This window comes from Panthera tigris, chromosome A1 (assembly GCF_018350195.1).
Source record: "Panthera tigris isolate Pti1 chromosome A1, P.tigris_Pti1_mat1.1, whole genome shotgun sequence".
Classification (NCBI taxonomy): Eukaryota; Metazoa; Chordata; class Mammalia; order Carnivora; family Felidae; genus Panthera; species Panthera tigris.
In genome coordinates this window covers 194,165,910-194,181,652 of record NC_056660.1, presented here as the reverse complement: position 1 = coordinate 194,181,652, position 15,743 = coordinate 194,165,910, and the positions used below count along the sequence as shown (strand labels likewise).

The 15,743-nt window shown below is 44.4% G+C and overlaps 1 protein-coding gene across 2 annotated transcripts in view; it reads right to left on the bottom strand.

Moving 5' to 3' along the window:
- Window positions 1-1,410: 1,410 nt before the first annotated feature.
- Window positions 1,411-15,743, bottom strand: part of GLRA1 (glycine receptor alpha 1) — an 82,854-nt gene continuing 68,521 nt past the window's right edge. Inside the window, exons 8-9 of one of the 2 annotated variants that reach the window (XM_007093428.2) lie at window positions 8,246-8,392; window positions 1,411-1,831 (exon numbers count right to left, since the gene is read on the bottom strand). In XM_007093428.2, the coding sequence (XP_007093490.1) occupies window positions 1,517-1,831; window positions 8,246-8,392 (462 nt within the window). In that variant the 3' untranslated portion in view covers window positions 1,411-1,516. The remainder of the gene's footprint in view (window positions 1,832-8,245; window positions 8,393-15,743) is intronic. The other variant, XM_007093429.2, reaches the window with a different exon arrangement.

The window sequence follows — 15,743 nt, the reverse complement described above, 5'->3', positions numbered from 1 at the left end:
GTCCACATTGCAGACTTCCCAACTGTGAGCCTCTGTGTCCTTCAGCAGGGTCCCCCACCCTTCACGATTCATTTCCTAATCCCTCTCCTTTTTTTTTTTTTTTTTTTTCCTGGAGTGCCCTAGCCAACCTGGGATAGTTCTGGCACATCAGAGTTAGAGGGAAAGAAATATTTGTCTAACTTGCCTAAATGTTAAAGCTAAGCAAAGCACCAAAAAGGAAAACAAACAAAAGACTTATAAAAATATAATGGGGTCATCTCCCCATGCTTCCCACATTCGTTGTGGCATAGGAAATGTCAAAATATAATGAACAGACTTTCTAAACATACCATCTCTTTCCACCCGTATATATCTCAGCTGCGGCAGCCTCATTACTACCCTTTCACCTCTTAAAACTTCACTCTGTAGAACCACTCTGTAAGAAGTCCATTTCATCCCACTGACCCCACCTTCCCAAATACATACCCACTTGCAATTCCAAAGAGACTCTCCAAAAAAATAGACATTTGAAAAAAGTGCATCGGTTTATACTCAGTCTATCTGCATATTATTTCTTGAGATTATTACTTTTTTTTTGTCACCATAAAAAAGATTGCATATTGGCAATATAATGAGAAACCATGGCAGCCATTTCTGGGTGGCAGTGGAGGGTAAGTGGGGTGGGCTTTGAAGCACAGAAGCGAGGGGGCTCAGAGAGGGGCGGGTGTGGTCCTTAGCCTTGAGACGTGAGGATTGAGGTGCAGTTCTCTTGGTTATCAATCCTTGGGCCTCTGAAAATGCCCCATCTCCTTAGTCATTCCCTCCCTTCTCTCCACTTTGCCCCATTTTCACTGCCCATGCCCAGGCTGCACAACCCTCTTGAAGCAGAGGTGGACTGCCTTTTTGGCATGTGTCCACCCAGGCCAGTGTGAAAACAGGCATGGCATTTGGAAGGCCATGGTATAGGACACACACCAGAGCAAAAGCTTATTTGTGACTGTTTCCACTCTGGGAAAAATTGTCCATCACTTCTGTGACTTGAAAAACTTAAGCAGTTACTAGGCTGATAGGTTAAGAAACAAATCCTTTGTTCTTGTGATTTTGCATTAATATTAAGCATGAATATATATCATATATTACATGGCTTTCCTTCTGCTCTGAGGCAGACTGCACTCTCCTTCCAAATAGGAAAACTGCACAGCCCATGGACTCAAGTTTTTGAAAGCTGTTTTTCCTCACTCCCTAACCCCCACCCAGCCCTCCCCTTCCTCCCGACCCCTCCGCTCCTGTATTAGAAAAGCCCCTCCCTCCCCTCCCCCCCCCCCACCAGCCCACCCGAGGTTAAATAGATAGTGCCACATTCTAAGATTCATGCATCACTGCATTTTGCTATTGCACATTTTTCAGAGAAAGAGGGAGTTGTGTATGTGTGCCCCCTCCCTCTCTTCCCCTTCTCTTCCTTAGGCTCTCAGATTCCTGTGCTATTTCCATTCTGCCCTCTCCCAGCCTCCCCCACTCCCGCCCCATCCCAGACCCGTCACTGGTTGTGGACGTCCTCCCTGCGGACAATCTTGTAGATGATCCAGTAGAACATGTTGAAGATGAGGAAGGCCATGGGGAAGCCAATGCGGGATATTTTGTCAATCTTCTTGGCCCTCTGGATGAAGAGTTTTCGCATCTCCTCTGGGGACTTAGACGGTGCGGGAGGGGGGTTGGTGGTATTGTTGTTATTGGCGCCTTTGACTGAGATGCCATCCTTGGCCTGCAGACAGGCTGGGCCCATCCCATAAGCAGAGAAGTTGAAGCGGCCTTCTCCGGCCTCATCCTCCTGGAACAGATTCAGCATGGGGCTCTACTTAAAATAAGACAGGGGCTGGGCACCCTCCCTGCAAGGCACTCCCCTGGGGGCCTGGCCTCGCCCATCTGGTTCTCCCTGCCTCTTGGACTCTGCCATTCCAGGTTTCTGAAGGCTTTCAGGCTGGCTGGGGAGTAATGCCTTATAGAGGGGCGCCGCTTGCTTGCCGAAACAGATACAAACCAGGGGATAGGAATGTGGCATAGAGTCTGGACACCTGTGTTCAAGTCTTGGCTTTGTCACTTGCTGGCTGTGTGACCTGAGGCAAGTCACTTCTTTATTTGAGTCTCGGGTTTTTTATTTCATATTTTCCTATAAGTGGGGGAGAAGATTCACCCCGCTACATCAAAAGGTTCTTTTGACCATCAGAGATTACAGATGAGCAGATACTCTGAATGCTGTTTGGTTAGAAATCGAGGAGACAATTTGGAGAGATCCCCTGCTTTGCCTCTGTTGCCTCCTTGCCCTCTTTACCCACCCCATCCCCCAGGTGATGTTTCCTCGAGTGGGTTGGGGGGGAGGGGGTGAATGGTCCAGGAGACAGCAAGAGCCTTACTTCCTTTTCACAAGCCGGGGAAGCTGCAGCTCCTTTCTGCCTCCGTGTTCCCATATCCCTGGCAGTTGTGACCTCAGACATACCTCCGGGTTAAGTTATTGTTCAAAGCCCTTCATCAATTGGCTCCAACTTACCTTACAGGCTTTTGCCCCTCCCCTTACCTTCTGCTTTGCACACCTGCCAGTTGGGTTGCCCTTTGCCAGCCATCCCTTGTGCATTTCTCCCTCCCTGCCTTATGCTCACCACCAACATGCCTGCTGCCCTTATTCTTCTAACTTCTCCCTTTCCCAGCTCACGGGGAGCTTTTCCTGATCTGACTCATGGAGACACTGTTGTCCGCTTGCATCATGTCTGGCTTCGTTATCTTCCCGTGTGAGCTCTGTGGTGGCACTGAGAGTCTCAGCGGAGCTGTTGATTCAGCGTGTGGCTCTGGGGAATTTTTACCAGCTCACGTTGCCCTCCTAGGTAGTGAGGGCTTTTAGAGAAGAAAGTCTATCTTCTGTTTGTTCCTGTGCAGGACAGGGCTGGCAGACAGCAGGAAACACAGCATAAGAACCCCTGTCCGGCTCAGTTCTTGCCAAGCTCGCGTGGGCCACCAGACAAGCTTGTTGCGATGACTTCCAGCCCGGTCTTCCTACCGCCTCCGGTCTGGCCCTCCCAAGCCACCTGAGTTGTCATAACACAGACCTGATTGGTCATCTTTCGCTCGAGCTGTTTTTTAAAAATATTTATTTCTGATAGAGGGAGAGTGTGAGCCGGGGAGGGCAGAGAGAGAGGAAGACACAGAAGCTGAAGCAGGCTTCAGGCTCCGAGCTGTCCACACAGAGCCTGGTGTGGGGCTGGAACTCACAAACCATGAGATCTTGACCTGAGCCAAAGTCAGACGCTTACTTAACCGACTGAGCCACCCAGGCGTCCCTCGCTTGAACTTTTTAATGGGCTGCCACTGGCTTCAGGATGATTAAAATCCTTGCATGGTAAACAAGGCTGTAGATGACCCGAGCCCTGCCTGCCTCTCCAGCGTCATCTCATCTTGCACCATCCTCCATCTGGCATTCTGTACACCAGTGACCCTGAAATGTTCACATATATTCAGAAGGGTCATGTTCCTTCTTTTTAACTCTGGGCCTCTGCTCAAGTTGTTCTCTCTTCCTTGGAACATACTCCTACCCCCACCTCTGCTCCTGACTCCTCTTCCACTGAACTAATGTCTGACTCAGAAGCCTTCCCTGAGGGCAAGGATAGACTAGGTGTCCCTGCTGTGTGCTCCATAGCTCCCTGTACATCCCTCTCTATTAAAAAAAAATTTTTTTTTAATGTTTATTTATTTTTGATAGAGATGGAGTGCGAGCAGGGGAGGGGCAGAGGGAGGGAGACGGGATCTGAAGTAGGCTCCAGGCTCTGAGTTGTCAGCACAGAACCTGACGCAGAGCTCAAACTCACAAACCGTGAGTTCATGACCTGAGTTGAAGTTGCATGCTTAACCAACTGAGCCACCCAGGCGCCCCATCCCTCTCTATTTTTTTAAAGCTCTTGATTAATGTCTGTCCTCCCATTAGACTCTAAGCTCCATGAAGGCAGTCATTCATGTTCATTGTACCTGCACCACTGAACATATGAAGCGTTCCTGAACATAAGCTCAAAACTCAGCAAATATTTGTTGAATAAGTAAATGTTTACCAGTATAGCTTCACTACTCCTAGCTTCCCTTTTTTAAAAAAAATTTTTTTTAACATTTATTTAATTTTGAGAGACAGAGAGAGCACAAGCAGGGGAGGGGAAGAGAGAGAGGGAGACACAGAATCCGAAGCAGGCTCCAGGCTCTGAACTGTCAGCACAGAGCCTGATGCGGGGCTCAGACCCACAAACTGTGAGATCATGACCTGAGCCGAAGTCAGATGCTTAACCGCCTGAGCCACCCAGGTGCTCCCCCACCGTTTTTTAAATGGGATTTTATTCCTAGCACTTAGGAGGATTTGAGACATGAAAAATGCTCAAGAAATCTTTGGCAAATGGATGAATCTGGTCCAACACCCTTACTGTGGAAATGGGGAAAGAACATGTATAGTGCCTAGCAAATAGATCTCAATAAATTTTTGTCTGTGAGTAGGGCGGCTGACTATAGGGTGTTTGTGCCAGGGCCAAGGAAAGGAGTTGGGAGAACTGGCCAAATTACTGGACCTAGTGCCTGGAAGGGATACCCAACTCTATTGCTTATCAGTTGTAAATCTGCCCTTGCCGTAGGATAGGGTGCTTGAAAGTGTTTTCTCACCGGGCTCTAGTTATGCAGGGGAAGCACCAAATTAATTTTATATACAGCTTTGGGCAAATTATTCTCTGCCTTCCTCATCAATTAAACATAGGAGTGGAAGGGGTGGAGGTGTGGCCTGGAGGCCCCATCTAGTTAGATGATCATCAATTTCACATTGTAGCCCGGAGAAAGGAAATTCCCTGGGAATGACTGGAGAAAGGCTTGCTATTCCTGTTCTCCCCAGCAGATGGCAGGAAATGAAAGCTTGGGGATGGAGCAGGGGAAATCCAGCAGGTGTGATCTAGAACCCAGGGAGGTTGGGAGTGTGTCTGCCCAGCCGGGCTCGCAGGTTTCCTAATAATCTGACTAATGAGGCCGGCCAGGGAATTTGAGGACCAGATGCTTTGTGCCCAACAAATGAGGTAACATGGGAGGATGGTGGGAGTTGAGGAGCCCGGCCAAGATCACAGGCTCTGAGAAACTCAGGCATGGAGCTAGTTCCTTTTCACTCACCATCTGGGGCTGAAAACCCCCTCTGCAAACATCTGGCTGAAGGGAGGTTTCTGCATCCCAGGCTCGTACATTGCCAACGTACAAGCCACATCCAGAGGGGATTACTCCAGAGGAAGTGCTGCTCTATGGTGAGCCCAGTTCTGCATCCTTGTAGTTTCTGACATTTGAGTCAATTTCAGAGCCCTTAGGAACAAGGTCACGTTGATTCAACCACACACAGGGGCCACGCAGGAGAAATGTAAGGGAAGAAATGAACCAGAGCTGAAAAAAAATCTCCGGTCAGAAGGGACCGTGGCAAAGTGGAGAATGTGTTCCCTACCTAATGGCAGTTCCTGTGCCCCAGTATGAGGTGGGATGGGACTGCAGTGGGATCAGAGGCTGTGACTTTTTAACTGAAGATAGAAGTGTGATTTTTAAATGCTGGCCCCTTATTCTAGACTTTTAAGACACTGCTAGTGAAATTAGGGACAGTTGCATGTTGAATTTGATCTCTGGCTACTGGTTTTTGACCTCTGCCTTTGGGTAAGTCTTAGTTCTTATTTGTCATCTAATAAATACAGGGCTATTTTATCCACTTCGGGATGGAAACCATTGATGAATACTGTGTGTGGTCAGTATTTTTGAGAAAAGCCATGGGACCTTCAGCACCTACCCTGCTTTTGCCACCAGTGCCTCTGTGATCCTAGTGATCACTTTGCCCCTCCTCACTGTTGTCATTTGCATGGGAAGAGTGGACAAGATGCCCTCTAAGGCTCTTCTAGCACTAACAAGCTGTGAGAGAATGAGGAAGGAACTGAGCAGGGTTATCTGATCAAATCTGATTGTGGCTTTATTTACACTTCCCCCGGCCCAAGAGAAAAGTTTTGTTTTCCTCTAGTGCGTACAACTGGTAAGGATTTGGTGACAGCAGAGGCAGCCTTTGGAGGTCCTCCAGGCCTGTCATGCTACATATCTGCAGGGGGCTCCATTTATATTTTAGTCTATGCGCATAGTGCCCCCTGGGGTTGTGCCATGCATAGTCTAGTGGCCTGGAGCTAGTCAAATATTTCAGACATAGTCTCCCCAAATAAGTGTCTCTTCAACAAATGTATTAACCCTCTTTTAGCAGAGGAAAATGCAAAGCAGTTAGCCAGTGGGAAAAAAAGGAAAAATAATAAATTCCAAAGATAGTTGTGTTTGGCCAGTTCTTGCTTAGATTAGTGTAATAGTCAGGGGCTCAGTATCCAATGAGCAGTAAGGACTAAGACTAGAGGTCTTTAAAGAAATCCTATTGGGGTGCCTCGGTGGCTAAGTTGGTTAAGTGTCTGACTCTTGATTTTGGCCCAGGTCAGAATCTCACAGTCTGTGGGTTTGAGCCCCGCATTGGGCTCTGTGCTGATTGTATGGAGCCTGCTTGGGATTTTGTTCCCTCTCTCTCTCTGCCCCTTCCCTGCTCAGGCTCACTTTCTTTCTCAATATAAATAAACTTAAAAAAAAAAAAAAAGAAAGAAAGAAATCCTGTCTGGCTTACTGCACCTAAGATAGTTTTCTCTTCTAATGCAGAGTTAAAAGGGTGGTTATACCTTAACTCCCACGGACATCTTCTGTCTTGAAACGTCTACCTCCTGCCTATGGTAACCTGCTAGAAGTTAATTGAATCAGATTGCTGATGTTCAAGAAACATACTGATGGAAACCTGTGCGTGTGTTATCATTATTCCCTGGCATTTGTGTGGCAGGAACAAAAACTTAAAGCTGCTTTGTAATCTGATTTAATCCTCACCACAGTCCCCAATTGTGCCAATTTGGTCCATTTTACAGATGGAGAAAATGGGCCCAGAAAAAGGCTAGCTTGAAGTCACGTACCAAACAGTGATAAAGAAACAGAGTCCTCTGCCACAGCACATTGTAGCTGAGTAGACAGCTATTCGAAGTGGGTCAGTCTGAAACTTGGAGGGCCTTGGTGTGTGGCAGGTTTGTGGTGTGGCCTGACAGCTCATAGTATTGGACCTAATCTGTTTCTGGAAAAACTTCTTGGTAGGCTCTCTGACTGGAAAGGCTCCTCTTGGTTCTTTAGTTTATCCATTTGTCCATTTGTTCAGTCCATACTGAGGCAGGACTTCAGAGAAAAGTGTCTCGTGGCCTAGGGGCCCGTGTAGGATACAATCTGTGCTGCCATGCTCGACTGTTGCATGAGAACTTCAATACAGGACCTTGACTTTGACTCAGGTTTCGGGGAAGATGCCTCGGCTGAGAGCTGGAAAGCGAGCGCTTGGTTAACATTAAGCAAAGTGCGCTGGGAGGGCATTTCCGGAGAGAACAAGTCCCATGTAAATGCTTGAGCAACTAGGGAAAAACTAGGGTGGTTGGTGCTCAGAGAAAAAAGGAGAAAGCAGTGTAAAGATGAGGCTGGAGAGAAAAGTAGGATTTCTGGTCTCCATGGGAAACTTCTTTTGGAAAAGTAGTTCTAGACCAAGGTATGCAGCCAATTTGCTCCCAGAGACTGCACACTCCCCAATGGCCTTTGCTGGTTTTGGGACACAGTCTCTGAGTTGGCAGAGGCTGGTGACTTTGCAGAGATGGCCTGCCAAGTATTTCTTTATTCAAGCTGTCATAAAGTGAGAGAACCCACTTTGGGGGAGCATTTTGCTCGATGCCCCTTTGTTGGAAGTAGGAAGCAAAGGCCTGGCACCTGGACATTCTACTCAAAGATCTTAACCTTTTGTGGTGCAATTCCATCTGAAACCAAACCCCTGGAAATAATGCAGCCTTGAAGAAGGCACCAATAATCATCTTTTAGCCTGCCAAGCTTTAAGGTCACAGCTAGTTATTATCGTAACCCCATCAGTGTTCCATCAGTTCTGTCTTCAGGTGTAACCTGATCATTTCTATACTGTTATTATGATTAGAAGAATAACTTGCCCACAGACTCAATCAAGGCATTGTTTATGGGAGGGGAAGTTAGGGCTTCCAGGAGTTTAATCCCTATTTTGTGTCTGCCTTACCCCCTGAGAAGGATGGTCCAGCGAAACAACTATCATGAGACAAGGCTGCCTGAAACTTTTGTGTTTATCACCAGCTGTCCCTCCTTAGGCAGTGATCCAAAGGCCTACCTTGTGATGTCTTCGCTTCCTCCTGAATCGGAGCAGCTCTTTGTGCTGCCGAGACACAAAGTTGACAGCGGCATACTCAAGCAGGGCTGAGAACACGAAGAGCAGGCACACCGCCATCCAAATGTCAATGGCTTTCACATAGGACACCTGGAGTGGGGGTGGGAGCGAACACAGGAGGGTGAGGGCAGAGGAGAATGAAATATCTCAGTATTTCTGCTCCTCACTAACTCTGCCATTACCCACTGCTATCCCCTTCCTCAGCTGGGGTATTAGGAAGGTGCAGAGGAAAAGAGAAGAAAAATGCATCAGGAAGACGGCATGAAACATTGGAGGAAATAAAATATGGTACCTAGACGAGTACTAGAGAGAGGAGAGAGGAGGATGGTGTATCGAGCATCATCACTGAGCGAAACGGAATGTTGTGTTTAGCTAAGGGTGATAGGAACAGAACGGTGTACCTAACATTAAAAGTAAACAGAGGATGTTAGCAAAAGCGACAGGGTAAGATCTTCAAAAACACTCTCCTGTATAAAAGCAACAAGGACAACAGCAAAAATGGTCAGAATCAACTTTCTCAGAAGCCCTCTTAACCAAAGGCTAACAGCAATCTTGAAAGCATTTACTTAAAAAGTCAGCTGAATGCCAGCAAGAGCATCAAACTTGGTGGCATTAAAAAAAAAAAAAAAAAGAAAACAGCTTCATTGAGATATTACACACTTACAGTGTGTATTTCAATCGTTTTTAATACATTCCAGATATGTGCAACCATCATCACGGTCACTTTTGGAATATTTTCAGCACCTCTAAAAGAAACCTAATACCTTTTAGCCATCATTCTTTTCCCTATTCCTCCAAGTCCTCTCCCCCCAGTCCTAAGCAACCATTAATCTACTTTTTGTTTCTACAGATTTCCCCCTTCTGGACGTTTCATATAAATGGAATCATACACCATGTGGTCTTTTATGACTAGCTCCTTTTACTTGACATAATGTTTTCAAGATTCATCCATGTTGTAGCATATTTCATTCTTTTTCACGGCCAAATAATATCTCCTTGTATGGATATACTACGTTTTGTTGATCCAGTCATCAGTTGATGGACATTAGGGTTGTGTCTACCTTTTGGCTATTATGAATAATGCTGCTATGAACATCTATGTACAAGTTTTTGTGTGGACATGTGTATTTATTTCTCTTGGGGCCTTGTGGTGTTTCAACTTGCCATATTCGCATCCTCCTATTCCCAGCTCTGTGCTAGACTTGAAAACCAACAGCCTGCAAGCACAGTGAAAACCAGTATCCAGGCAATCAGTGGCCGGGGCAGAACAGAGTTAGAGCTTCTTTAAAGCTTCATTCCCAGAGAACTGTCATTATTTGACCTGTCTTGTGGTTCACTGAAAGACCTCACTCACTAGGCAGTCTTTTATTTGAGCTGACTTGGAACTGGCCCAGTGTGAACGGCCTTTTCCCTGGGGGCATTTGTTGAAAAGAGTCAGTGGCAATTGTTGAACATCACATCCTCCTGAGGTAGTAGGTAACAGTTCAGGCAAACAATAGGTTGATCAAAAAGCTTAAAAGGAAAATCTGGGAATGCGATGTACACGGGAGCTTTAGAAAAAGCTCTGACATATACATGGGAATCTGTGTGCATGCACAGGCCTGTGCGGGTACTCAGGGAAGAACTGACTGGGAAGGCCCCTTAGCTCTCAACTCTGGCTAACCTTGACACACTGAGCAAGCTGCAGGTGAAGGGTAAGGCAAAACTGTAAACTGCCTGGCTGAGTGATGAAGGTGTGTTCGAATATATATGTACAGCCCCTAGGAAAAGGCCAGGAGATTTATAGGTTCCAGGCATTTAAGGAAATTTCTGTCCAACTTTAGGTAATGGTCAAGCTAACTGAGCAGAGACTTCAGTGGCCCCACACAACAAAGAATACAGATGTTACAGAATTGGTTCACAAAAGTTACTAAACAAACAGCAAAAACAACAAATCCTGAGGAGGGAGTGCAATCTGATTTCCACAGATGCCACATCACATTATGTTAAGTGTGTAATTTTCAACCCTAAATTATAAGATACGCAAAGAAATAAAGGCTAGCCTTGCAGTGGACTAGATGTTTGTGTCCCGTCTCCCTGTCATAGGTTGAAATCCTAATTCTAATGTGATGGTATTTGGAGGTGGGGCCTTTGGGAAGTAATTAGATCATAAGAATGGAGCCCTCATAAAGGGATTAATGGCTTTTTAAAAAGAGGCCAGATAGCTAGCTGTCTTTCCACCATATGAGGATATAATAATAAGCTGGCAGTTTGCAACTGGACGAAGGTCCTCACCAGAGCCCTGCCATGCTGGCACCTGACTTCCAGGCTCCAGAACTGAGAGAAATACATTTCTGTTATTTATAAGCCACCCAGTCTCTGGTACTTTGTTACAGCAGCCTGAATTGACTAAGACAGGTCCATCCATAGGAAAAAAAAAAAAAGGCGGTCAAAAGAAGTTGCCCCTGGGGAAGCCCAAATGTTGGACTTAATCAAAGCTTTAAATCAGTTATTTTCAGCATGTTCTAAGAGCTAAAGGAAACCTTTAGCTTAAACCTTTAGTATAAATGACTAAAGAAAAGCATGAGAACAAAATCTCACCACATAGAACGTGAGATAGAAATGATAAAAAGAACAAAATAGGAATTCTGGAGTTGAAAATTAAATAGCTGAACTGAGGAGTTCACTAGAGAGGATAAATAGCATATTTGAGCAGACAGAAGAAAGATTCCATGAGCTTGAGGTTATCTTGTCTGAGGGACAGAATGAAGAAGAATGAAAAGAGACTCAGAGATCTGTGAGGAACCATTAAGTATACTAACATGTGTCTAATGAGTGTGCCTGAAGGAGAGGAGAGAAAGAAACAGAAAGAATATTTGAAGTAATGGCCAAAATTTCCCCAAATTTGAAGAAAAACACTAATGTACACGTCTAAGAAGTTCATGAACTTCAAGCAAAATAAACTCAAAGGGATCCACGCCTGCACACTTCACAAACTGTCAGAAGACAAAGAATCTTGAAAGCCACAAGAGAGACGCAACTCATCATGTACAAGAGATCCTCAATAACAGCTGATTCCTCGTTAGATTGATTATATACTTTTAAGTTGGGGGAGGCAGCTTGAGATTATTAAAGCATGGGGACAAGACCTGTGGGCAGAAAGAGCTGCACTGTGATTCTGAGGAACGAGATGTCTCATCAGAAACTAAGCAGTCTAGAAGGCAGTGGAATGACCTAAGTCAATGAGAAGACATCTGTTGTTTATAGACTGGAAGACATGATATCGTTAAGATGGCAGTACTCTCCAAATTCATCTCCAGACTCAGTGCATTTTCAGTCTCACTTCCTTTTTTATTGTTGTTGCAGAAATTGACAAAACTGAGCTTAAAGTTCATATTCAGATTCTAATGGAAAGGCAAGGGACCCGGAATAGCCAAACCAATCTTTAAAAAGGACCAAGGTGGGGGACTCACCCTTCCCAATTTTAAAACTAACCACAAAGCAACAGTAATCAACTGTGTGGTACTGGCATAAGGATACATATACAGATCAACGGAACAGAACTGAGAGTCCGGAAATAAACCCATACGTTTATGGTCAATGGATTTTTGACAAGGATATAAATTCAACGGAGGGAAAAAGATAGTCTTCCCAACAAATGGTGCTGTAAAAACTGGGTATCCACATGAAAAAGAGTGATATCCCTCCCATACACCATATGAAAAAATCAAAACGGATTAAAACCTAAATTCAAGGTTAAACTATAAAACTCTTAGAAAAAAACATAGATAGAAATCTTTGTGACTTTGGATTAGGCATTAGTTTCTTAAACATGATAGCAAAGGCCAACCAACAAAAGAAAAAATAGATACATTTTACTTCATCAAAATTAAAACCTTTAGTTAAATGGACCCTACCAATCAAGTGAAAAGATAACCCCCAAATTAGGAGAAGATATTTGCAAATCACATATATGATAAGGGATTAAAATCCACAATGCGCAAAGAACTGCTACAGCTCAACAACAAAAAGAAATACCTCTATTATAAACTGGGCACAAGATTTGAATAGACATTTCTCCTAATATCTAGAATAGGCCGATAAGCACATGAAAAGATGCTCAACATTATTATTAGGAAAACACAAACCAAAACCACAGTGAGATACAACCTCACATCCACTAAGATGTCTGTAATCCAAAAGACAGATGATAATAAGCATTGGTGAGGAAGTGGAGAAATTGGAACCCTGGGGAGATTATCACATGGTGTAGCCACTTTGGAAAATAGTTTGGCAGTTCCTAAGAAAGTTAAGCATATAGTTGCCACATGACCCAACAATTCTACTCCTAGATATACACCCTGTGAGGGTTGAAAATATTTGTCCACACAAAACTTGTACGTGGAGGTTCATAGTAGCATCATTTAAAATAGCCAAAAAGTGGAAATAACCCAAACATCCCTCAGCCGATGAATAGATAAGCAAAATGTGATAGACCCATACAAGGGAAATATTATTCAGCGACCAAAGAGAAAGAAATACTGGTAGAATGTACAACACAGATGGATCTTGAAAACATTATGCTAAGTGAAAGTGCACGTTTTATCTTATTCCATTTATATGAAACGTCTAGAAGAAGCAAATTCACAGAAGTAAAAAGTGGAGTAGTGTTTGCCAGAGGCCGGTCAGAGGGCGGAATGAAGAATGACTGTTGATGAACATAGGGGTTTCTTTTTGGGGTGATGAAAATGTCCTAGAATTAGATAGTGGTGAGGATGTGCACCTTTGTGAACATATAGTCACTGAATTTTATGCTTTAAAAAAAGTGAATGGAGGAATAATGTGAAGTTGAGTATTACTATAATAGCAAATGGAGTCAAATACTGAGTCTGGTGTTTACAGTGAGTGGAACAGAATGTTGAGTCTAGCGTAAATTATAAGTGAAAGACAATGTGGCATCGACTATGAATAGACAGTGGAGCAGGATGTTGAGTCTAACATAAGGAAAAGAAAGCAGATATATCTGCTGTTACAGTTGCACAGAGCACAGTGTGTTGTCAAGTGGTAACAGGAAATGGAATTTGGTCTCAAGCATCTATGGTGAATCGAGCAGAATGCAAAGTTTGGTGTTAATAGCACAAAGGGCAGATTAGGAAGCTTTGTGTAAGAGTGAAGAGAGGAGACAGTGGTGTCTACTGTGGATGGCAAATGAAGCAGAATGTCTTCTCTCACATTGAGAGTTAGTAGAACGGTAGAGCAGCTTGGTCATAGAACCAAACAACAGTAGGGAGAATGTTCTAGATTAAAAGGGAAACCACGAACAACATGAATCTTTATTGGATCTGTGATTGGATCCCTCGCCATATTTACTGATGATGCTTTTTGACAACTGGGGAAATTTAGATAAAGTTTCTGTATTAGATGACACTACAGAATTATTTCTAATTCAATAATTATTGATATAAAATTGGTAAATATATATAATTTATATAAAGATATTTATTATTGAATTAATGCTAATTTTTTCAGATGTGACAAGTATCACGATCCTTATTCCTTACTTAGAGATAGCTTATCATGATGTGTGTAATCATCAAATGACTCAGCAAAGATTTGTCTACTTACTTACCTACCTACCTACCTACCCACCTACCTACCTACCTACCCACCCACCTACCTACCTACCCACCCACCTACCTACCTACCACCTACCTACCTACCCACCTACCTACCTACCCACCCACCTACCTACCCACCCACCTACCTACCCACCCACCCACCTACCTACCCACCTACCTACCTACCCACCAACCTACCTACCCACCCACCTACCTACCTACCCACCCACCTACCTACCTACCCACCCACCTACCTACCACCTACCTACCCACCCACCTACCTACCTACCCACCCACCTACCTACCTACCCACCCACCTACCTACCTACCCACCTACCTACCTACCTACCCACCTACCTGTGTATAGAGAGAGCCAAAGTAAATGTGGCAAGATGATAACAGTTGGAATCCAGGTGAAGGGTATTCAAGCGCTCATTGTATGGTCTTTCAACCTTTCTATATCAAAACAGAATGCTAAATGTGGACTTAATCGGAAATGGTGCAGTGTTGCATTTAGCATAAGGCTGAAGGGAGCCAAACATGGAGTCTGGCATTAACGGTGGAGCTGAATGTTTTGTCTGCTGTTGAGTGATTAAGGCAGAATGCGGCACAAACGTAGTAGTGAACGGAGTAGAATGCAGTGTCTAGGCATTAAAAGAGAGTAAAGCAGAATGAGGCATCAAGCATTCATAGTGATGGCAGCAGAATGTTGTACCTCACGAATGGGTGACTGGAGGAGTATGTGGTGTCTGGCGTTAATTGTAAATGAAGCAGAACATTATGTCTAGTGTTAAAAGTGAATTAAGCAGAATGTGAGGTCTGGTGTTAGCAGTGAAAGGAACAGAATGTTGCATTTATTGTAAGGGTGACTGGAGGAGAATTAGTGTGTGGTGTCGGTAATGAATGAAGTGGAATGCCGCGTCTGGTGTTAGAAGAATGGAGCAGAATGTTGTGTCTAGTACAGAGTGAATGGAGCAGAACGTGTATCCGGCTTTAATGGTGAATGGAGTGAAATGCTGTGTCTAGTGGTAATAGTGAACGGAGCAGACTGTGGCTCAAGCGTGAACAGTGAAAGTGACGGGATGTGTTGTTGCACATTAGAAATGTAAGAAATAGGGGCAGAAAAGTGTTAACGTATGAGTTTTAAGATGACGTTGCTATCCTTCGAAAGACGTGCTTGTAAGATTGGCCCTTGGTTGACATCTGGGAACTTGGATTTGGGGAATGTTCCCACTTCCCTTAACTGATCAGGGGGCCTTGCTGTGCAGAGAATGCCTGTACAGACGATATGGTTTATGCTGAAAATTTACTTTCCTCCTAGGAGTCTGGAATTTTCGTATGTGCTAGGCAGAGCATGTGACGAGCACCCAAGAAAAAACACTGATACAGAATCTTAAAAGAATCTCAAAGCAATTTCTCTGCCTCTCTGGGCAGAAACATCTCACACGCGTGACTGCTTTTGTATTGTTGGGGTAAGAATGTACACCGTGTGGTCCCTCTCGTGGGAGGGAGAAAACAAGGAAGCTTGCACATGGATTCCTCCAGACTCTGCCTGTGTCTTTTCCCTTTATCACCTAGCTTATGTCCTTAATACGTCACCGTAAGAAATCTTAGTTGTGAGTACAGTGCTATGCTGAGTCCTGTGAGTCGTATCAAATCTCTGAATGTAGGGATGGTCTTGGAGACACCCAACACCAAGTATCTACTGTTACTGGTGAAAGAAGCGGGGTGTTGCATTTAGCACTAAAAGTGAATGGAGGAGGAAGTGGAGTTGAGCGTTAGTAGTAAGTGAAGCAGGACGTGTGTGCAATGTTGGCAGGGAATGGAGCAAACTGTGTTGTCTG